This window comes from Harpia harpyja, chromosome 3 (genome assembly GCF_026419915.1).
Source record: "Harpia harpyja isolate bHarHar1 chromosome 3, bHarHar1 primary haplotype, whole genome shotgun sequence".
Taxonomy (NCBI): Eukaryota; Metazoa; Chordata; class Aves; order Accipitriformes; family Accipitridae; genus Harpia; species Harpia harpyja.
In genome coordinates this window covers 5,069,546-5,093,812 of record NC_068942.1, presented here as the reverse complement: position 1 = coordinate 5,093,812, position 24,267 = coordinate 5,069,546, and the positions used below count along the sequence as shown (strand labels likewise).

Sequence of the window (24,267 nt, the reverse complement as noted above, 5' to 3'; positions counted from 1 at the left end):
GATCTGTTCCACATAGAAGCATTAGTCTGTAGTAATGGAAAAGCTTGTTGCAGAACCTCTCTGCCGTATTTGTTTCAAGGACTGGAAGGTTCACAGTTAACGAGGCAGGGACTGTAGAAAGGAAAGTCCAATTTCTTGGTCAGGACAGTTAAAACAGCCAAGGAAAACTGGATTCTATCTCTGATGCTAAGTTCTAGTTCTTGTCATTCAGAATGAGCCAGTTAAGCAAAGGTTTTGAAAGGCGATAAATCTGTAACTGGGATCCTGATGTGGTGTGTGCACAGAAGGAAACTGCAGTCAACAGGGAATGTGCTCAAACACTCAAAGTGCTACTACTCTGCAACTGGGGCCCTAACCATCTCTCACGGGGTATGCTCCAGTGGACAATTTCTTCTGGATCGTGCATAAGTCAGCTCCAGATCATAGAACAGGAGTAGCACCACCCCATCACTTCACAAGGACTGCGTGAAAATAAGTGAATTGGTATTTCTGAAATACTCAAATACATCACAGATGAATTCCACAAAAAAACACATGAAGAAATTAAGAATTCTACCTTTAGAACAGTAGGTAATAAACAAAACATTGATCAAAACACTGACAAAGGATAGTTGCTTTTGCCTTGAGTACTGTCAACCTGTGACCTAAGGATCTGATGTTAAAAAAAGGAATACATGATTATGTATCTTAAGATATATGCCCAAGAGGTACAATTATGTCTTGCCCTCACTGACTTTTCAGTGCTTTACTTGGCCACCACAACAAGCTTCTTTTAAATGTTATTTTGTGTGTGTGTGTGAGAAATTCTAAGTGAGATGAGACTGAATTTAAGATATGTGTGAAGTTTCATTCCTGTGCTGGTGCTTATGCCTCTGAGATACCTGCCCCTCTGAGACTCTTAAGATATCATTTTGAGTAGAGGAAGGTAGACATATGACAAATCCACACACAGTGGAAGTGAGGGCAGAGGATCTAGAACAGAGAGAGAAAAAAGAAAGTATTACAGGGAAAGTTAGCAGAAAGGAAGGGTGTAAAAGTGCCTAAGGATGGGAAGACAAAATGTAAAAAGGGAGTAAAAGGAGAGGGATTGGAAAGTGAATAAAAGAAGGATGAAAACATGACCAAGAGAAGGGGGGAGACAATGTTAACAAAGAGGAAAAAAGGCAAAGAAAAGATCAAGCCAGGGGGAGATTAGAATATGCTCACAAAGTAGGAAAGAGAAAAATAAGGGTGAATTAGAGGACAGAACAAACAAAAAACCCCAATGAACTAGGCTGGTGATGAAAATGCGATAGTCCTCCTTCCCAAGAGGGCTCACAAGAAATATCTGAACACTGGCCTGAGAACTATGAACTTTGACTTTATACTGGCAAGAATATGAGCTTTTGTAGAAGTTGCAAAGACAGTGTTGAAGACAGAGTTTGCTGAGCTGAAAGGTGGCAGCTAGTCCTTCAAGAATGACACCGGTACCTCCCCATTTACTACCTCACTCTACGGACTGACAATTAGGCAGGAAACACAGGATTTATCTACACATAAAGTTATTTTTTTTCTAGAGAAGGAATCGACTTCTGAAAACAAGCTTTTGCATGTTACTTCTATTTTTTTTAATAAAACAAATAAATCACTTCAAAAAGAAACTGTTTCAGTGATTCATTTATACTTTCCCAGGGGAAAGTAAAATTTGGCCTTAAATAGCAGATCTTAAATTTGCAGATTCCTAGCAAAAATGAAAACATTTGCCTACTTGCTTATAAGAAGTGAAGAGTGGAGCAAGTACGATGAGCATACCAACTACTCCCAGGTAATCTGCAGTCATAATTCAGGCAAATTTCTCACTGACTTATTAGATAGATCCTTGTTGTGCAAACTGCAGCCCTTGAGGGCAGGGCTGCATAAATATGAAAAAGTGACCCACGGTTAAAACAATTCTTTTACGTTTATTCATGCTGATGAGGTAGAGAGATACACAGATGACAATACACATTCATTATCATTATATACATAAATTCCACTTTTTGATCTGTTATGAAAAAAAATTGAGTATTTCAGATTTCCTACATCCAAAACCATATTGCTTTGAAACCACTGTCCCATCAAATTCCCATCTAGTTAATTACAGGTTTAATTACAGTTAATGAACACTTATGTGATATCTTCTGCTGTTTCAACTGGATATATTAGTACAGCTTCATATTTTAACTTAGTGCTGTCATTGAAAAGCTGAGCTTTTCAAAACAGTGTAAGATGAATTGCAGCAGACAGCGAAATAATCTTTTGCTACTTAATAAGGTCAGGCCTTGTAGTATTTTTGAGACAAATTTCATTTGCAACACTGCAGTAGACTATCTGTGGCACAAACTGCAAGTAGCCTTTCAACCCTCATTGAAAGAACAAGGGAGATCACAAGTGCCTACCTGCCATATGTGACTTTGTGCATCTATCCTGAAGAGCTTTATCATCAAAAAAGGAGCATATCTACTCCTGCAAAGGTCTTTAAGGTCCATTGAGCTAACGGGTGCTATATAAAATTGTTTAAATTTGAATATATTCATATCAACCTATACAGAAACATAGGAAATGCCATTTTGGATCAGACCAGTCATCTGTGCAGTGGAGTACACCATCTCTGACAGAGCCAAAACCAAGTATTTCAGATGTGCTAAAAACCCCCATGCATAAAACTTTGGATAATCTGCTTATGGTAATTTTTTTTCTACTCCAAAGCATGAAGATTTATTTCCCTTAAAAATATTCTATCATCTGAAGTAATAGTGTCTATATTATTTTCCACATTTCCATTTAAAAAAGCCTCTATCAGATTCACATTCCTTTTACTAATTCTAAATGCATTGCTTTTTCTTTACATCCAACATCCTAATTATGTTACAGTAAACTAAAATCTAGCCTCCCACCTTTTTTCAATGCCTTTTTACATAGAAACATTACACAAATCCACGCGATAATTGGAATGCACAATTTTCAGTGCAGCCCAAGTTTTGGACTTTTAAGGTTTCTCAGAGTAAAATTAGTCTTCCAAAAGTCCTGAGTTTTAGTATCACCACCAATGTATTTTAAAATGATCTAACGGCAAAATAAAGCGTAGGTCTTGGCAACTGTTCGAAACTTGCTCCAAAAAAATAATTTGGTTCTTTCATACCTAGTTAACAAGTGAAAAGACAACATCATGGAAGAAAAAAACATCAGAGGCTATTAAACACAGCAATATAGACACAATTTCTGGCTCAAAAGGTCTTTAAAATGTAGATTACCAAAAGTCAATAGTATGCCAAAACTTCACTTAGACTTCAAAGTCTATTAAAAAAAGGTACCAGGCCTTTATCACCAATCCAGATTTTTCAGTATAATCTCTGTTTAAGGATTTTAATAATCAAGGTGGGACTAAAAATGACTTGTCAAGGTCTCTGATGACCTACTTTCCCTGAGTCCCTGAAACCCTCTCCAAAGAAATGAAGAGAGCTGGCATATATCTACATGATAAAGTGAATCCCTTCAATGTGGTACTGCAGCAATGGCAATGTCTGCAAGAAACCTTACCTGCATAGAAGATTCCATCACCGATACCACAGTTACAGCATCTTCCAAAGTCACAGTATCCCTAAACATCAACCGGGCATGAGCTATCAAAAAAAAATGGGTGTTGAAAGTAAGTGTTACCAAAGTGAAAAAGCAATTTTTTGTACTAGAAGGGACAGGATATTTCTTCAAATTTCTTCAGCTCTTCAAACACTTGTGTATGGGCCTAATTTAAACATGAATATAATCCTTTTGATTTTAATGTCAATTTCAACAGGAATTGGAAGGCTTAGTTTTACTAGTAAAGAAAGTAATGGGACTTCTGGATTACAGTTACAGTGACAGTTCGAATAAAGTTGCTCAAAATGCTAGTTAAAATAATGTAAAGTGCTGGATATCACAGCATAGAGTGTGATATGAAACATCCCTATCTATATAGGTACATATCATCACCATAAAGTAAAAAATTAAGTCTAATTTTTATCACAGGTCAGAAAAGATTTTATTTCCTCTAACTGGTCTGTGTCACAAATTTAGTATTATTCAAAATGCTTTTCTCTACAATACCTTTATTTTTTCTTCCTTCCCTTTCTTAAGTCAGCAAAACAAAACTGATTTTTGTAAGATGATATAATGCAAATAATTTACCACGTGAAGCTCTCTTCCTAATTGGTGGTGGAAACACACACAGTTCTTATTCAGTGAGAAAGGCAGGTTAATTAATACCATCTATATAATACTTCAAAAGAACAAAATGCTACTAAAAGCCCCAATCAGGTGAACGTGTAAGAATGGAAGAAACACTGAATGTGAAAATAACATGTGAATCCCTAGAAGGCAGCAACGTCTTTCACTTAAGTAATTTTTCCCCCAAAACGGAGAACAAAATATAAACGTCTGATGCAGGAAGCACTACACTGCTGACTGGCATATAACAGCATAAAGACCATTTATGATTGTTACACAAAAATACAGTACATTCTTTTAAATTCATCCTGAAAATATTTGATATGCCATTTTCTAAAACAAAATCATGTTAAGACGGAGACCTACTGCTTCCTCTGGTTTTGTTCTTATAAATGAAATATGACTTGAACTCAGAGTTGGAAATGTTGAAGTCATATTGCAAAATACAGACTCGATTATTAATACTTAAGGAAACAAAAATGTGGGTTTTGATGTTATATTGATATTAGGATAGAAGCAAATACTTGACACCTTTCCTCAGGCTGAGTAGGATGGCAACCCAGGACTCAAATGAAGTAAAGTAAATCCTGAGATTGCTTGTCATAAAGACGCATAACTTCTGAGATTTTTCTCTCGAATGTGATTTCTTCCAGTGGTTTTAGTTTTTATTATGGGTGTGAGAACAGCAAAATTAAAACTGATAATCTAAATGTAACATCTTTTCCCACATTGAGTATCTCCAACCCCAAGTCTCTTTAGATTAGAAAGAATACAATACAAGAATCACCTATCCCTACCCCTATGGAAAAGCTGCTACTCTGCTTACTGGCTATAATTATGCTCCTGATCTATTCATTTTAGAAGGTTAATTGTTAGCCTAAAAATAAAATTGCCACGGCCTTACCTTCTGCAAGGCGTATCAAACTCTCTAATAAGCGAATGGTGGTTCGGGCAGCATTTCTGCAGTCACTCTGACGCTGCATTTGATAGTAGCGTACAAGGATCTGGTTGCTCTCATCAGACAATTTTGGCTGTATACTTTTTATAACGCAGAAGTAGGTTTTCATCTTTTCCATGCTCCAGAGCTTTTCTGATTTGCTTGGGCAACCTGTGTTACAACTGCCTTGTCAGTAATTCTATAACAAGAGACATCAAGCTTTTTCCTAAGAAGTCCTGTTAAATAGACCAGTGACTATAAAAGACTCATTACTCTATTTTTGGGGTATACTGGGTTGTCTGTACACTAGTCCTCAAGGACTTGGTCAAATTCCAGTGTGGAATTTTACACACCATCCATTCCCTCCCCTACCAAAATCCACAGTGAAGCCTCCAGTAATTTCAACAGAACTGCTGTCAGACTCACTGCCCACCAGATGGTACAGTCAATACCCAGTGCTCTAATGTTCCTTAAAATGTAAAATGCTACATGAATGTATGTACCTCCTCTGGCTGTTTTACCTACTTTGTAGGAGCCAAAAGCTACCTGTCATATTCTGAACAATTTTTGCAGGGCCATATTTTGAGAAGGGAAGGAAGCTAGCTGAAGAAGTTTCCTCTAACCACTTCTTCCCTAATGGGGATCCAAAGCCACGTTCCTGAAGTGGATGGAGAAGGGGCTGGTTAAAATCAAATTCTAGGGCACAGAGCTCCACATAGGGAACATCGTTGTTCATTCTTTGAGCCCTGCCGCACATACAGCTCAGATTTGTTCCGTCTGAATTAAGTTTCCCATTAACAGCATGTACAATTGTGTGTAGGATCTGCATATCAAGCAATGTGAAGGCACAAGATGGAAACTATCCACTTACTGAGCAGTCTGGGCTAAAATCTCTTGTAAATGTTAATATAGTAAAAGTATAGTGTTCTCAGCTCACCCCTGTTAATTAATTAGTGATCTCAATCTTACTCCTGCTTGAAAAACAACCATACTGCAGGAAACTACCATAGCAAAAATGTTAACACTGATTAACATGAAAGACTCAAGAATAACAAACTAAACTGAAAGGTGAGGAAATTAAAAAAAAACAAAACCAACCAACCAAAAAACCCCACCTGATAATTTAAAAAGACTACTCTTACCTTTATTTTGCAAGATGAAGGATGAAATGATGCGGTCCCATTCCTCATTCTTTGTATCTAACAATACTAAGACCAGGTCAAATCTGCTCAACAGCGGACTGCCAAGGGCTATGTTGACAGAGACAGACTCATTAGGGTCATAATGGCCTTTTGGGTTTGTTGCTGCCAGGATAGTTGTCCTTGTATTAAGCTTGCACACCAAGCTAGAGAAAAGTATGGTGAACATAATGGTTGAATTAAATTGGGCAGAGGAAATGATTCCAAAGTGTTAAAAATTATCACATTTTTATGTTATAAAAAGCACATCTTACCTTGAAAGACCAGAGGAGTTATAAAATATACACAATTATTGTGTTAATACATATTACATACACAGCATTTCTCAGTCAGGAATAACAACTAGACAGAAAGACACTGATCAGGATACCAAAAAATTAAGCAATACTGCCATGAGTAATGCCAATAGCTATATACAGCTAGGTCCTTAAATGGTGAAAACCAACACAACTTTTCAGAAATAAATATTACTTTGCTGATTTATACAGTATAGAAACACTTTTTTTATGACGGAAAGTAACATTTTAGCTTAATTCACATTTTAAGAACGCAAAATAAAATGTAATATAAACGTGTTTTATACCTGTGTGTAAACATGTTATGAATATGAATCCAACCAAACAACGATGGCAGCCATATCAAATGTTTCTCCAGGGAAATAGCCATTTTTCTCTCTTAACCATGCTATCCTGGCATGTGTTTTCACATGTGGGGAGAGATTATTTTTATTCCAGCAGTCCAAATGTAATCTTTTTGGTTAAGGCAGCAGCAGAAGTATTCTAACTTTGGTTTGTCACTGAGCTATTTCTAGTCAGCTCCTGAGTAACTGCTGCCTCCCCTCCAAAATTCTGCTGTAACTGAGAGGAAGGACCACAGATCTTCTATTAGCTTATGCCCGATGGGAAAAAATCCTTATGTCCCATGCACCAAAATAAGGCCTTAAATTAGCAAAGTGTGTAACCTATCTGTGCCAAGTTACTACTCAAAAAATCCTCATTATATGTAGTCCTTAAAAGTGGGCAACTGAGGCTATATGTGCAAGTTAGTAAACTGTGCTTTGGGGTCTCAAATGCAACAAACTGCAACAAGGAACCCGGCTAAAATATGTCACTATCTTACTAAGTAGATAGGACCACATTGATTCCAAATATTTGTCCCCAGCTGCATTACTGCCAGAGACTAGTAATCTCCCAGGTGAAAGCGACATTACTTGTCCGCTGTCTGCCCAAGAGGGTAAAGAGAGCTTCAGTGGAGATGCTCAGAGTAAAGAAAGGACATGATCAGTTAGAGAATCCAAGAAGATGCGATTGGAACAAGAGCTGTGTTGAAGGTGACAAGGAGGAATGTGGAAAGGCTGATGCCTTTTGAACAGTAGAGATTTCAGCAATACCAGCCAGGAAATTATTTGGGCCTGGACAAGAGCTGCGTATGACTGACAGAATGAGATATGAGCTCAAAGACCAAAGTGGCAAGGGGTGGGATGGGAAATAGCAGATTTGAACACACACTACTTTGAAAAAGAAAGCAAGGAGCTTAAAGTAAGCAGGAGTTTATATTTATGCCATGCCCAACATATAAAATTCAGCAGCCTGGAAATCTCTTGGTCTTCTTTTGTTACCGTGCAGTATTACTGGATTTTGGAGAAATGAAGTCCCACTTTCTGAGTTCCAATAAAAAATTCACGAAGTTCCTCATTTCACATATGATTATTATGACCACTCACAGCAAAGGACAAGAAAAAGAATACCAAGCGTTCTTAGGAATGTGCCCTGGCCTACATTGCTTGCAACCTCTGGTCCAGTGCACTGTCCTTTGAAAAGCTGACTCATTTAGTTTAAGAGTACTGCTGAGAACAAAACTGTTAAGTACAGCAAAGAAAACAGACACATTTAATCAGCATGACAAACATCCCTCCAACTTGTACCTACAAGATGAACATCTTACATCGCTTTATCACATATGTTAACATGCCACTTACCCTGCCTTTGCAACACTGATGGTTTGTTGCTCCATTGCTTCATGAATACTGGTTCTGTCATGTTCTTTAATACTATTGAACTCATCAATGCAACAAAGGCCTCCATCTGCAAGCACCAGTGCTCCAGCTTCCAAGTTCCACTCCCCAAAGTCCTTCACAGCAGTCACTGTCAAACCTGAAGAATCAATTACTTCAGTCAGTCTTTTTCTTAAAACACAGGAGTGCACGTGAGTGAAAAGAAGGGACCTGGTGCACTGGCTTGTGCCAAGGACAGAAGGCAAAACAGCAGGTTAGCTCCACCACATACTTCTGCCATGGGACTCGCTTTACACCTACGGGCAAGAAATCCCACTAGCGTTCGGCAGGTTAGCCTGGATCCGCAGAGCAGATTCTGTTACGCTTCCCATGTTTGATAGTGACTTGTTTTGGGACATTTTATTAATTGAACAAAAGAGATTAGGGTAAGAAGACTAAATCTGCCATATTAAACTGAAAATTAGGGCAAATGCAAAGATTGCAAAATTATGGAATGGACCCATTCAGCTCCTCCTCCCCATCAACTACTAAAACAGTGTATTGGCTTTGTGTGGCAAGGTTTTGGTAGCGGGGGGGGGGTTACAGGGGTGGCTTCTGTAAGAAGCTGCTGGAAGCTTCCCCTGTGTCCGACAGAGCCAATGCTAGCTGGCTCTAAGACGGACCCGCTGCCGGCCAAGGCCGAGCCCATCAGTGATAGTGGTAACGCCTCTGTGATAACATTTTTAAGAAGGAAAAAAGTTGAGACAGATGAAAACGGCAGCCGGAGAGAGGAGTGAGAACATGTAACAGAAACAACCCTGCAGACATCAAGGTCAGTGAAGAAGGAGAGGGAGGAGATGCTCCAGGCGCCGGAGCAGAGATTCCCCTGCAGCCCGTGGGGAAGACCATGGTGAGGCAGGCTGTCCCCCTGCAGCCCAGGGAGGTCCACGGTGGAGCAGATCTCCACCTGCAGCCCGGGGAGGACCCCACGCCGGAGCAGGGGGATGCCCGAAGGAGGCTGTGACCCCGTGGGAACCCCGTGCTGGAGCAGGCTCCTGGCAGGACCTGCGGATCTGTGGAGAGAGGAGCCCACGGAGCAGGTTTTCTGGCAGGACTTGTGACCCCGTGGGGGACCCACGCTGGAGCAGTGTGCTCCTGAAGGACTGCACACCGTGGAAGGGACCCATGCTGGAGCAGTTCGTGAAGAACTGCAGCCCGTGGGAAGGACCCACGTTGGAGAAGTTTGTGGAGGACTGTCTCCCATGAGTGGGACCCCACGCTGGAGCAGGGGAAGAGTGTGATGAGTCCTGCCCCTGAGGAGGATGAAGCGGCAGAAAATAACATGTGATGAACTGACCGTAAACCCCATCCCCGTCCCCCTGTGCCGCTGGGGGGGGTTGGTAGAGAATCCGGGAGTGAAGTTGTGCCTGGGAAGAAGGGAGGGGTGGAGGGAAGGTGTTCTGAGATTTGGTTTTAATTCTCATTACCCTACTCTGGTTGATTTTTAATAAATTGAGTTAATTTTCCCCAAGCTGAGTCTGTTTTGCCTGTGATGGTAATTGGTGAGTGATCTCTCCTGTCCTTATCTTGACCCACAAGCTCTTTGTTATATTTTCTCTCCCCTGTCCAGCTGAGGAGGGGGAGTGATAGAACGGCTTTGGTGGGCACCTGGCGTCCGGCCAGGGTCAACCCATCACAAACAGACAAAAATTTTGGAGCTACAAAACAAAGTTTGGGAAAAAAAAAGTTATTATTTTAAGTGTCTTTTAACTCCTGGTGCCAGGAAGCAGAGACAAATTCTCATCTTAAACTAAGGCAATTAAATTTCTTTATGAGATTTTGAGTTCCTCTAAGCATTAAGCAAAAACGAAAATCCAAAGATGCCCAAAGATGAAATGGCGGGGGGGGGAGGTTCCCAGTAAATCTACACATGATACAACACCGGGAGCATGGCAGGTCAGAAACTGTGCAACTGTGAAAACAGCCACTCATCAAGTAAGTGCAGCTCCCTTCAAACCTTCTATTCCCTATTTCTCAGATTCTTCTCTGTCTTTAGCCCTCCTTTTTCTCTCCAGTGTTCAGCTCAAAATATCCTAGTAGACGACAAGCTGCTACCAGCCTAAAATCTCCTGGAATGCTACGGCAAAATGTGCCCAAGAATCCCCCCTCAACTTCCCTTGGTTCAGGTAGGAGAGGCTGCTGAGGCCTTCTTATCGCTGTCAGCCCACCACAGCAGCCATTTTTTCCCAAATGGCCAGCAAAAAGTTATTGGAAATATATGTTTCCTGTTAACATAACGTGTACTTTAGTTTGTTGTGAGGAATATCCTCCATTGTGTCCAATCTTTCCTGGTTTCCTGGACTCTGCACTGAACAACTCGGGCAGTCGATCATATGGCAGAATTATAAAAAAAGCAAAATAACCTCTAGCTTTGTGTCAGACATGTGGAGAATGCTATTAAAAAGTGGAGCGAGCAACACATCAGGCAAGTATCAGACGACGACGTTGCTTCGAAAATACAAACCAAAAGTGTCACCTACTTTCCAAGCCTTGCACGGGCTTGGAGATTTGCAGAAGGCTAAGGGCTTCCGTGCCTCGGCGCTGCGCTCTCGCCCGCTGCAGATCTGACAGCACCCTGCTCCTTCCAGCAGGGCTTGGCCTTTCCACGCAGGTGGGAAGATGGCTCCTACATGCCTTCCTGTTGTGCATAACTGCACTGCATTCCAGGGCCAACCTGCAGACATTGCTAGAGCCTGGCTGTGTATTTATTTCCACAGAGAATCTCCTCTTGTAGTGAGGGGTACACCCAACTCGCAGCCCCCAAGCCCCGAGCACGTAAACTAGCGCTACAGTGCTATGTCGCTCCTCCCTATCCCTGGTGTGCGGCAGCCACAAGATGGCCTCCTCTCTGGTCCTCCTGCTGCCACACAAGATGGCGTCCTCTCCAGGCCTCTTGCAGCTGCACAAGATGGCCTCCTCTCTGGGCTTCCTGCTGCTGCAGAGGGATACGTGCTGTTTCACAGCCCAACACCTAGGGCCTTCTTTACAAAGAGAGGAACGGGACAGCTTCTTGACAGCAGGGCTGTGTAAAAGACACGCTCCGATCCCTCTGCGCGCCGCCTCTCTAGGAGCACCGAGGTGGATTCGTGGCAGAGTTCGGGCCTGGGCGCACAGCCTGTCCGCCCACGGGGCGCCCAGCACCCCGCCAGCAAACCACCCTTTATTCAGGGAGCACCCCAGCCAGCGAGGCACCAGCCGGGCTCCCTGTTGACACGCTGCCTTTGGCCAAGAGGTCAGTGCCGTGGGGCCGACTGGGGACGGTGCGGCTCCCCGGCAGGGTTGGCCTCTTGCGAGCGCAGTACCCCCACTGCAGCCCCGACACCCGGGACCCCATCGGCACCCAGCCCCAGCGAAACCGCCTCACCCCGACCACCCTTGTCCGCAGCAAAAGAAAAGGAAAAAAACCCAACCAAAACACAAAAAGCCTCACCCCCCCCCCCCCCCAACTAGACCCCCCACGGCACATGGCGCAGCCCCACGGCCAAAAGAGGGGCGAAGCGCTCCGGAGGCGGGGGCCTCGGCCGGGCTCCCGCCCGCTCGCCCGGCCTCGGCCCCGCCCCGGCCGTTGGCAGCCCGTTTCCACCTCGGGCCGGGCGGGGGCGCCGCGGCCAGGCGCCGGCGGTGGAGCGGGAGCGGCGGAGCCCATCTTGCTGCCGCTCGGCGGCCGCGTTCGGGGAGGAGGGCCCTAGGCCGGCGTGCGGCCAATCCGGGCGGGCGCTGGCGGCGAGCAGGGCAGAATGGGCTGTAGTTTAGTGAAATAGGAAAGCTGCGAACAGTGTGGAGTGTGCCTGGTGTAAATAAAAGGGGGGAAAAAAAAAAAGTTTCTGCAAGTCGCAGCTCTGCGGCCTCGCTCAGACGCTGGCACGGGGGCTTGTGCGTCGCCAAAAACCAACACACGGGACTTTACTGTGCTGCGTTAACACGCTCTTCCTATTGTTTGTGTTTTTTTCAAAATATGGCAAAGGTTCAGGTGAACAATGTAGTGGTGTTGGATAATCCTTCTCCTTTCTACAATCCTTTCCAATTCGAAATCACATTTGAGTGCATAGAGGACCTGTCGGAAGGTGAGTAGATTTTTTCCCGATACGGATTTTGTAACCCCGGGCTCTTAGTTTCAAGGCTTTTAAGGCTTAAACTTTGCACAGGCCTGCTCCTACAATTTAACAGTTTCTCCTTCACCGCATCGCCGTACCGAGGCGAAGGGATGTGCTCGCCGGCGCCCGAGCCGCCGGCGGAAAAACCGCTCTCGCCCAGCCCGGCGGGGAAAGTTGGCGGCGTTCGCCCGCCCTGGCCGCCGAACCGGGGCCGCTTCTCCCCGCCGCGCCATCGGCGAGGCGAGCTTCAAGTTGCGAGGAACTTGTTTGAGTGGTGGTAGCCATGTTGCCAGCTTTGTGTGTGCGTGGGGAGGCGGCGGGGGGGGGGGGGGGGGGCGTGGGGGGGGTGAGGGTTAACCGGGCTCGGCTGCCGCGCATCCCCGCGCCCGCGGGGAGACGGGCTGTTGCGCGGCCGGCGTCCCTACGCCCAGGCGTTCCTCGGAGCGCGGAAAACTCCGCAGCCAGCGTTTCGTTGGCCTCGTGCTCCATTTTAAGACTTAGAAGGGGATAAAAAAAAAAAAAAAAAAAAAAAATCGCTGCGGGAGGCAGGGCCGGGCGGGCTCGCCCCCGGCTGCCTGCCGCGGCGGGGTGCGGCGCGGTGGGTACGCGAGGCCGGCGGCGCGGCAGCCCTGCCGGTGGGGGGGGAGGGGGGCCGGCCGCCAGCCACTATTTTTGGAAGTCACTCGAAAGTTACCGGCAGCCGCCGGGGGCGGGGTGGCCCCGGCGCCGCCGCCGCCGCCCTGCAGCCGCCCCGCGGGGCCCCCCCCCCTTCTCTTGAGTTGGGGTCGCCGGCCGAGCTCCCCGCCGAGGGGCGCGCCGCGCCGGCGGGCTCCCGCCTTCCCCTCAGCCGGGCGGGCCGCGAACCGCCTTTCGCCTCGCCGGAGCTCCGCAGCGCCGCCCGCCGGGCCGCCGGCAGGCCGCGCCGCGGCTCTCTGCGGGAGTCGCCCCGAGAGGCTGCGCGTCGCCCCTCGGGCGGGAGTTTTGAACGCCCCGCGGCTCAGGGCGAGGAAGGGAAGCGGGGAGCTCCTGCCCGCCGGCAGCGCGGGTGAGCGGCTGCCGCTCCGGGAGGAGGAGGAGGAGGAGGAGGCCGCTCGGCTGGGGCTGCCTGTGAGCGGAAAGAGGGACAGTCGCCTGGCCCCCGGCGGAGACCGACGCCGCCTGCTCGCCAGCGGCCTGAGGGGCGAGGGAAAGGCGAAAGGCGAACCGGAATTGGCGGGCGATAACGCCTGGCAGGCTCTCTGTCGCTGCGGTTAAACTTGCCTCACCCTGTCTGCTCCGCTAGCAGGTTTTTGGGGTTTTTTTTGGTTTTTTTGTTTGTTTGTTTGGTTGGTTTTTTTTTTTTTTTACTCATGCGTGCCGGCGGCCTGGGGACAGCGCGGGCGGCTTGGCTTGCTCTACTCCGCCGCGGCTGGGAGGGACGGTCGCGCTGGCGGGAACTTCAGAGGCAGGCAGTCAGTCTCCTCTGAGCCTGGGGTTTCCTCTAGGCCTCTGCCGCTAGTCTCCTGCCCTTCCACAACTGACCGAGGCGTTAGCTGGAGCTGCCCGTAGCAGGCTGTGCTCCGTGCCCATCGCCAGGTCGCTGAGTGGATCTCTCCAGTCAGCCTGGCCTCGTCTGAGATGCGGCGTCGGAGCCCTCGACGGCGGCGGTGCCCGTCGCAGGGGCTCGGCGCAAGGCGTCGCGCCTTTCCTTCCCGTTGTGCGCAGCTGTACGTGGCGCGCTCCTCGCTCTCTGGATTTACGTGAGAGTTAATCCGGGACAATCGGGATGAGAAGAATTATAGATGGTCTAATGCAAAATTCTCAGTTCCCTTCCCCCACCTAAATGCAAGTTAGACTACAGGATGTATTCAGGAGGAGCACTGCTATCTTTCACATTTAAAAATAAGATTAAGCATAGCCTTCCTACACTTGATGAAAAATTTGCTGTCGTTGCCTTAGCTTTCACGTGCTAATATGTCTACCTACTGTGCTGTTTTCTCTTCAGCCAGTCCTGCGCACCACCGATCTTAAATTCGTTAACTCCAGCCCTCTTGGGTTTTTTTTTTTTAAGTTGTTACTCTGTAGCAAGATAACCTAAACAGCACTTGGATCAACCTATTAAATGTATAATCTAAAACTTAATTTTAAAAAGTCCATTTTTTAGTACTAAATACTACTGGTTTAGACTGAACTTCATACTGTTCTCCTAGAATAATGGCACAGGATGGTGTGATAACCTTAAGTAGTTTAGCCTAAAAGTCCTCACTTCTTCTAAGTAGTAACTTACACTTAGATGCTGACAAAAGAGGTCCTTAATTGTCCTGGATGAATAGCCTGCAGTACTGGCAGTAACTAGTACTACATGCTTAAAAGGTGAATAAAACCTCTGATACAGCACCTGGCCAATTGAGGAGTAAAATCCCTTTCTAAGCCCTGTTAATTATGTTACTTAAACCCCCCGAACCTGCATTAATGCTAAACATGGTAAGCAAGAAGAATTCATTAATGAGGAAAGAGAGTTGCAATCCTAAGGCAGCCAGTTTCTGTTACAGTACTAAGTTTTTTCTATGCTTAAGTTCCATTCCTGCACCAAGAAGCCATAATGTAGACCTTTGGATTTTGCAAAGCACAGTAATAAAGTAGATGTAATAGGGTACAGGTTTGTGCTTTTGCATAGACAATAAGGGCACTGTTCATAAGGAAAAAAAATATGAAATATACCATGTAAGTTTTTAAGGTACAGTTTTGAAGCACCAGTCTCACTGAACTAAAAAAAAAAAAAAAAAGTTAGTCATAGTTTTCCATAATGGTGATCTTTTTTCCCTCTTGTTTAAAAACCCAAAAATATCTCTTTTAAGGTTAGTTCTGTATGTGTCTTTATGCATGTGTTTTTGAATCAAAAAGTGAAAGTGAAAAGCTGCCCCAGGAAGAGCTAATGTGTGCTAATTTGCAGTTTCAACTTTCAAACACTTGTGGTAGAGAGGGCGAGTTAGAAAAAACCTGAGTTGTAAGAAATGTTTGATTTTGGTGCATTATTTTAAGAAGCAAAATACTACGTTTAAATTTTTTTGCCTGTAGTTCCATTTCAGGATGTGGCTAAAATCCAAGCACCAATATCTTCGATGAGAATGTGATCTAATCACGCTATCACAATTTTACATACTTCTCGGGTTACGCAAGTTACATGTGAAGGAATGGGGGCATACAGTTAGTGTGCCTGGTGCTTACACGATGGGTTTTCTTATTCAATTAACTACCTTCCATGATCTATGTAATTTAAGCTGTGAGGTGTGTATGTGCAAGGTGGGAATTTCTTTTCGGGAGGTGAGTCAGTATTCAAGGTGTGCGATGCGTTCTAGGCGTATATGGGCATCATCCCTGTGCTGCAGCCATTCCAACAGATGGAGAAAATGCTGAACACAGCTCCCAACAAGTAAATGGGCCCTGTCCTCTGTATAAAATTTGAAAATTAACCTATGAAAATAGAGGGATTCCTGTGGTACAGACCGACTAGAGAGAGATGGTGGGAGGGTCTGGTTCATGAGGACTGGGGCAGGCATCAGTAAATTTCCCCAGTGAAGACAGGTCCTTGTTATTTTAGGCCCATTGCCAAAGAAGCAATTTTAGGCTATGCAAAACTGTAGGTAGGCAGGAGTGGAAGACCCTTAACTGTAATGATAAATAATGTTTGTGGTTTTTTAATTTATTTTTGTTTTGCTGTAGATTTGGAATGGAAAATAATTTATGTGGGTTCAGCTGAAAGTGAAGAGTATGATCAGGTGTTAGACTCTGTTTTAGTAGGACCTGTTCCTGCGGGCAGACACATGTTTGTATTTCAGGTAAGTTTGATTTAACTGTTTCTAAAAGGGTTGTGTTAATTAGTTTAAAGATGACGGTATCAAACTAAGAGGCGCTTGAAAAATAATGGTAAGCTAGAAAAATATTTCAGTCAGCTCTTCAGGTATGATATACCCTCCTTTAAAGTCTGTTCATGAGCGGATATTTCTTGCCCCTGATATCTCCATGGTAATATTTTCACTTGTGGTATCAATAATTAGACATAATGATAGAAGCACTGTTCCCGTAGCTACTGATAATTTTGACCGGTCTGGTTTATAAATATATTCTAGATAACTTGGTAATCAAGAGTGCCAGTCACCTGGTTTACACTAGCACCATCAGGCTTAACTCTGCTGCAGTTGGTGGCAGTTTCAGACAATCAGGAGCACTAGGTTAGTGTAGACTAGGTTAATGTAGACAACATCTTCAGAAGATCAGGCCAACAAATTCATTGTAGAACTCTGCCAGAACAGTCAAGAGTTCATTTCTGCTTGGCAGGATAGATGTTCAACTGTGATGTTTGGCTAAGCATGCTAAATCACAACAAAATACAGCAATTTGTAAAGTAAGACAGAATTCCAATGGTAGATAGCAGGCATTTGGGATGCAAGTGTGTAGATCAAGAGTGTCCAACAAACTCTGGAGCATGTGACAGTCCTATAAAATACTGCTGTTAAAGCCAAAAGTTACTAAGAAGGAATAATTAAGGGAAGGAGAACAGGCAAAGAACAGAGCTAAGATGGCTTACTAGCCTATTCTGGTTTCCATTTAAAGTCAGCGAGGAGGGTGTGTGTGGGGGGGAACCTAAAGCAAACTTGCCTAAAGTCTTACAGAAGTTTTTGGGGTTTTTTTTCTTTTATTAAATCAAAACTATGATTTAGCTCACTTTTTTCTCTATTTATCAAATACTAGTATTTGTCTTGTAAACTGAGAGCAAAATCCATCAGCAGAAGAATCAGATTGAAACTGAGTATGGCTTACTGTATAAGAACCATGCTACTTTCCCAAATACTATGAATTCACTTAACCATTTAATGGCAATTGCACACTGGAGTATGAGCATTAAAAAAAAAAAAGTGCTAACGAATACACTTTCTTATTTCTCACACTTACTGTAACTGTTAAAATAATACCAAAATTTGTGAGGCATCTTGATTAATCCTGTAAGTTCCAGGACACTTTTTTTTTTTTTTCTTACAGGACAGGCTAAAGGAATAAGATTAGGCTGGAGGTTACATTTTATCGACCACATATGTGCAAATTAGTCTTGAAACATTTCTGTTTGGTTTTGAAGCTGGGCCTAATTCTTCCACACTACAAATAAAACAGTTCTTCCATTCTCAAGCTATTATACCTTATGGCATTAATTAGTCAGAAATAGATGGTCCCCTGTTGCCCTCAAAGGGGCTACCTTGTAGCACTATATCCAGAGAAATCGGCTGCCGTTTACATTTCTAAATTAAAAGATGCATTGTTCTCTGTTAAGTTACAAAGATTCATTGTTCATGGTGATGGGAAAGAGCAGGAGGCAGGTGTCTGAAAAGGCATGTTTTGGCTGTATGATTAGGAAGGCCTTGAAAATTAAATTTACTGGTCTTGCAGCTTCTGTAGGATGGACTCATCAGTTGTATCCTGGTTATAACTGACACTACAGCTAAATTAGGAGCTAATTTTGCTTAGATTGGAATAGGTCCTGTAAAAGAGTCAGTACTCCTGTGTTATAATAAATTCCATTTCTTATGGAAGTACTGTTGGTCTAAGTATATTAGACTTAAAAAGCACTGGATTTCAGGTGAGGGTAGGACTTGGCTAATGTGCACACAGCAGACCACCAAAACCCAAAGTGCTGCAATAAGCCTTTGCTGATGACTGAAGCTATTTTATTCACCAAACTGAAGCAGCCTGGGAGATGGAGAGAACTAGCAAGGGAAGGCCAGAATGGGGCAAAGCCCAGAACTGCAGGAGGCATATAATATAAAGAAAAGAGACTGTGTTCACTAGGGACACCACATTGAAAGGACCTTTGTGGAGGTGTATAATATTTTCAGCTAATAATATGCTGTAGATTTTTCTAAATAGGAAAATGGCTGAAATAGCAAGTAAAATGGAGTACTACACAGATAAAATTACCTTTGTTGAAAAGAAGCTGTGTATCAGGTTGGGAAGTCAGCCTTACATACTGAAAGATAGAAAACTATTGTGCTTTTCAGATTTACGCAATCAGCCTTTTTTTTTTTTTTTAACATTTAAGAAGGTTACAAAATTAAAGGCCCACAGCTTGGCCTGTTTGGTTCTAAATACCAAGATATAAGTAGTGAAACCTGATTCCTTCTCTCTGTGCACTTGGGGATTTATAATAAATTCACAGAAACTTCTTTTTGAGAATATAAGCACATAAATAATTTAATATCTTTAAGTGGGGATATGACCTTAGCTACCTACACTGCAGTAATAGCTGTGTGTATAAATGTATCGTATGGAAAAGCAAGATAATTCAAGACAACATATACATTGAGTGATTTCATAAAATTCTTAAGTAATTTCTAGCATAAGAATGGCATATTAAGACAGTGATTTTTACTCAAAAGTTAATCTACTGCCTCTTTTAGCCTACCCAAAGTATCTGTTTGCAGCTGCTCACTAATCATTTGATCACACCAAGCTCTTCTTTTTTTCTTCCCCCTGTGTATGATTTGTTTCCCAGGCAATTAAGAGGTTTGACATCCAAGGCAGGAAGTTCAAAATTTGAGAAAAGAAAGTGGTTTTACACAGTGTTCAGTGTCTTTTCCACTCAGCAAAACAATGCTTTAGAGTTAAGTAGGATTAAAACAGAGTATTTCTTTGGGTTCACAACTATATCATAGGATATTGCAGGACACAGAATGACAATGGGAGCCTAGAAGAACTAAAATCCCACATTAGGGTGTGAGTTGAGTTTCACAGGAGGTTAAATGAACAGCATCCTTTTGCAATATATTAGTCTATAACTGCCCAATGTGGAATTTAAAGTAATCAAATGGTCCTGGGCACTGTTAGAACAAGACTACTGAATTAAAGTAGTGATTTCATCTGTATTGGCAGTTCTTGTGACTTCTTCAAGCTTTTACACTTGTCCTATTCCTTGGTCGTCTTTTCCCTTCTGTGTGAGTTGTAAAGCCATTTGGTCATTTTCTGTTCCCTTCAGGGCTGGAGGAAGTTGTGTTCTACCTGATTCTCTGGTTGCTTCTCTTCCCCCTGGTATATTTGTGCCTGAGAAGTCCGACTCATCTAATTCTTCTGCAAAGTGCCTACAGCTTCCTATAAAAAGCCAGACTGGTTTGAAAGCTTAGAATTGAAGTAGCTAAGAGCAGAAGCCAAAGCTGCATGACCACTAGCTCCCAAATTTCAGAGTGCTGGAGTGTATAAATACTACAGAGAAGTAGGGATGAGAGGGACAGCAGGAATTAATCCCATTTGTTCTCTGTCCTTAGGCAAGAACACCTGAACCATTCTAACATACATTGTTAATGCCAACTTGTACTCGCAACACAGGTGTTCGTTGTTGGCTTCAGGTCTTCCTGTAAAATTGTAAATATGAAGCTGCTTCATTTATGCTTAGATTGCTGTTAGTTTAAATCCTACAGCAGAATGAAGCATCACATTTCATCAATAAATGTGTAGTTAGGAAGCAGTTCAAGGGACTTACGTGAGCCACGTTATATGAGGCAAATTTTATTGATTATAAATAACTGCAGAGCCACGGTAAGTAAGGACATTGAGGAAGATTATAAGAGTTGCCTATTAATTAGGATTGCATCCTGGCTGAAAAGATGTCTTAGAGCAATGATACATTTAACTGCGTACATTTTAACAAGCGTAGGCATGTGGAAGGAGGCAAGAGAGTAGTTTATTCCTTTCCTAGAAATCTGTGGGACAGCTCAAACCTCGCTGTAGCCTGTCCCTGCTCTTCTTGCTGAAGTATAAATTGCAGTCTGTATTTTTAAGGGCTTAGTCTTATTAAGAACACACATACAGACCAATTCAACCTCAGGTTAAAAAAAAAAACAACAACAAAACAACACCCCACCCCACCCCCTTCTACTAATACCAAGGTGGGCTAGAGAACAATGGCATTGTAGAACTGGAGGGATGTTAGTACATTTGCTCGAACAACAGTTTAGCTGATCATATATTTAAAAGCAGTTTTGGATCAAAGCTGTCTAATCACCCATGAGAAATGTCAGCACACAGTATTATTGTATTCTAAGTAATTCTGTCTCTAGAGGATAGTGTCCTAAAATCAGGGTTGATATTGTTGTGAAAGCAGGTATATTTGCTGGTTAACTTGAAGAACAATTTTAAATAGTCACTACTCGGCTGCTAAGACATACTACTTAAGATTCGCCTGCTAGATTGTCATGTGGTATCAATTTTAATCCCTTCTTTCCCTTTCACATTTAGGCTGATGCACCTAACCCAGGGCTTATTCCAGATGCAGATGCAGTAGGTGTAACAGTTGTGCTAATTACATGCACCTATCGAGGTCAAGAATTTATTAGAGTCGGCTACTATGTAAACAATGAATATACCGAAACAGAACTGAGAGAGAATCCACCAGTAAAGCCAGATTTTTCTAAGGTAAGGCACGTTTTGTTCTAGTCCTATGTCAAAGGTACGCTTATAGAAAGAGGTTTTTAAGAAACAAAACCAAACCCCAAGTGATTCCATAAAGTGCATGGAATGAGGCATCAAATAATGGGAAAGACCTGGGGGGGACAAACTACAAGTGCCATGTAGTTGCCATAAATTAAGAGAACATTGAGAAACCTGCAGTGGTTTCCACCAGCTTGAAGCCGTAGCTGGACTTCATTATTATTTTACACTGTCCGTATGAAATAAACTGTTGGGTTCTCTCTACCTGCAGCACTGTTGACAAAGTGGCTCTGTTCTTCAGAAAAGCAGAATAATGTTTTTTCTAGGACAGTCAACCTGGAACTAAGTTTTAGGTATTAATTTAACACAGCTGTTACCCAGCTGTTCTAGTGTTAGAGCTGCAGTTTCTGCAAAACAGTAACAAACAAACTGAAGAAAAAGTTACGTACAAAATGAGAGAAGATGGGTAACCTGGTAAGAGCAGGTTGGATGATTATCCGATCAATGTACAACTTGACCAAGGAAGTACACAGATTAAGTTTAAAAATATATATATCCTTCTTGGTAAAAATTAAACCAAGACTAGAATTAAAAGGTGATGTGAAATAGAATTATTTGCAACCTAATACCTTGAGGAGAAGAATCAATTAAGCATCAAAAACTAGTTAAAATCCTGTGAAATACTCTACCGAGGCAGACTGTACAAACCAACAAGGTTCTACACAGCATCCAGGTTTGTTTTCATGGAAGATTTTGTGGAGTTTGGGTTTTCTCTTTATGAGAGCTGACATATAGTGTACACGCTTATGTTCCAAAGTTGTGTGATGGTGAAAATTTTGTCATTTCTCAAGTTTGCATGAATTATGTGACTGGATATATGAAGAAATAAATGGGATAATGCACGTACTGTAATGACTAGTACAGAGATAATCCCCATAGTCCCTGAAACTGATCTTCAAATGTAACTAAACTGAATTGGTATGTAAACTGGTTTTTATAAGTCGCTAATGATTTTCTACGCTTAACTTAATTTTCAGGAATCAGACGCTCAGTATGTTCTCAAAATTCAAAATTACGGTTAATTTGAGGATTCTTAAACTTATAATCTGTTCCTTTCTTTTTTCTTTCATTTAAAACATATACTTATTTGTTATTTTGGGGGTGAATGTCAGAATGTTGACTTCCTTTAAGCACTTGAATTTAGAAATGCCTAGAACTACTTGTCTTAATTCTCTGCTTATATAAAAAGCTAGCTCTCCTTCTTTGAAAAAGAACAGCAAAAGCTATCATGTATTTGCAGTAAGGACTTCTTATACGACTTTGGGACAGAATTTAAATGTACAAGTAGAAGGTTATTAAATTGATTGATTGATGGGTAATAGACCCTACTAGGTTCAAAAAAATAAATGGTCTTGTTAGTTTGCATAAGGGGTTGGGAAATATTTCATGAGAGTGCACTTCTTTGGAGAACAAAATCAGCATTACTACCAAAGCAAACTTTTCCTGTGATCAGTCTTAACTTTCATTATGAGTGGCCAATGGCGGTAAGTTGCCATCCTCCACTTAACTATGTATTGTCTTGAAAATGGTGAAAGATTAAGAAAAAGTGAGCATTTTCTTTTTTTGCTGCATACATAAACAAATACAACATGTTTTCAAAGGAAAGTGAAGGCCAGCCATGAGACTAAAATATATGACTAATGTTTAGGCCACAATACTAATACCTTCCAAATCCAAGTAATGTTTTTACTTTGTCTACTTAAGTTTTAAATTAAAATTCAGTTAGTGAAATCAGTCTAAAGCATGGTAATGTAATGTAAGGATAGGTTGTACTCTTAAATGAAGACAGACAGTTGATGGAATTGATACAATTATTGCAAACACCATAAAGTTGATGCAAAAATTTTACGATGTACTGTGGTTTGCAAAATCTTTGTGTGGGTAGTCATTTGCTTTACTAAAAGCTGGCTAAAATAATAAACACTTGCACTTCACTTGCAGAGTTCTCGTACAGCCTTGAACTCATGGAACAGTTACCAAAAATATCCTCTCAAGAAAGCAGTTATTTTGCCGAGTAGGATATTAGAGTAAATGAACGAGTGGTGCATTTCTGTAAGCATGTTTCTGATCCATAGGTAGTAGCTATAGATTCACATTTATATGAATTACCTTTTTAAACAAATTGTTTTACACATACAGGGCTATGGGGAGTAAAAGGAAGAAAATCTATATGCACGTGAACTCCAGTTTGAGATGTACACGTTACTTAATCCATGTATTTTCTTCTCTCCTAGCTTCAAAGGAATATTTTGGCATCTAATCCCAGAGTCACAAGATTCCACATTAATTGGGAGGACAACACTGAAAAACTGGAAGACGCAGAGAGCAGTAACCCAAATCTACAGTCACTGCTTTCTACAGATGCATTACCTTCAGCATCAAAGGGGTGGTCAACATCAGAAAATTCATTAAATGTTATGTTAGAATCTCATATGGACTGCATGTGACTAACCACCATCATTTTGGTACTGTACATGTGTTAAACTGTAAAAACAACCAGAACTATTTCCCTCAAATTCCATAAGTACATAGTTGACAAGCAATGTGAAGAACTTGTTTTAAAACATCCTGTAGAAAGTTTATAAAAAAAGAAACAAACAAAAAAAAAACCAAAAACCAAACAAACAGTATTTGAGCAAATTGTGGAATATAAATACAACTATTTTTAAGTAATTGCCTTTTTTCTCTAATGTGTTATTCTATGTGGTCTAAACCAAACTTGATTAAAGTATACATATGCTCCCCTCCCCCTTTACTTTGTAAGCACTATTGAAAGCTAAAAAACTGAAAGTTAAAACATTCGGGCAAAATGAAGGAATAATGCCATGTCTTCATCTCTGATATCCAGATTGCCAAATATAAAGTGCCCTTTAATAGCAGCTTAAGAACAAAACTGTCATTAGATGAAGTGCAAAGAAAAAAGTATCTCTTAAAAAAAAAAAAAAAAAGTCCAAAATTGTCCTCTTGCTGTGAAAGCAGGCAGCACAGTATAATTTTAGGTGCAAGCTTCTTTTCCTTTCAAGGCACATACTTGTTACTTAAAGCATGCAATTTGAGATTTACCATCTGCTATCTTGGATTTTAGGATTTTTTTTTTTCTATCTCCTGCTGCTGCTGTTTAGTCAAACTGTAGTTTGTTAAGGACAATGTTTCATGTGGATTTGGGTGGGTATCTCAGGAAAGAACCTTTTTCAGCCACCCTAATAGCACACACAATTGGTTGGAAGGATTCAAGCAATTACTAGAAAA

At 42.3% G+C, this 24,267-nt stretch overlaps 2 protein-coding genes across 2 annotated transcripts in view; one reads left to right on the top strand and one right to left on the bottom strand.

Moving 5' to 3' along the window:
* MCM9 (minichromosome maintenance 9 homologous recombination repair factor) overlaps positions 1 to 24,267 on the bottom strand; it is a 50,364-nt gene that overhangs the window by 5,642 nt on the left and 20,455 nt on the right. Inside the window, exons 8-11 of the mRNA XM_052781224.1 lie at positions 8,339 to 8,513; positions 6,304 to 6,506; positions 5,129 to 5,332; positions 3,559 to 3,641 (exon numbers count right to left, since the gene is read on the bottom strand). Of these exons, the coding sequence (XP_052637184.1) occupies positions 3,559 to 3,641; positions 5,129 to 5,332; positions 6,304 to 6,506; positions 8,339 to 8,513 (665 nt within the window). The remainder of the gene's footprint in view (positions 1 to 3,558; positions 3,642 to 5,128; positions 5,333 to 6,303; positions 6,507 to 8,338; positions 8,514 to 24,267) is intronic.
* Positions 12,070 to 23,691, top strand: ASF1A (anti-silencing function 1A histone chaperone). The gene is made up of 4 exons (XM_052781225.1): positions 12,070 to 12,477; positions 16,210 to 16,325; positions 20,767 to 20,943; positions 23,253 to 23,691. The coding sequence occupies exons 1-4, from the start codon at positions 12,369 to 12,371 to the stop codon at positions 23,463 to 23,465; spliced, it is 615 nt and encodes a 204-aa protein (XP_052637185.1). The 5' UTR covers positions 12,070 to 12,368; the 3' UTR covers positions 23,466 to 23,691.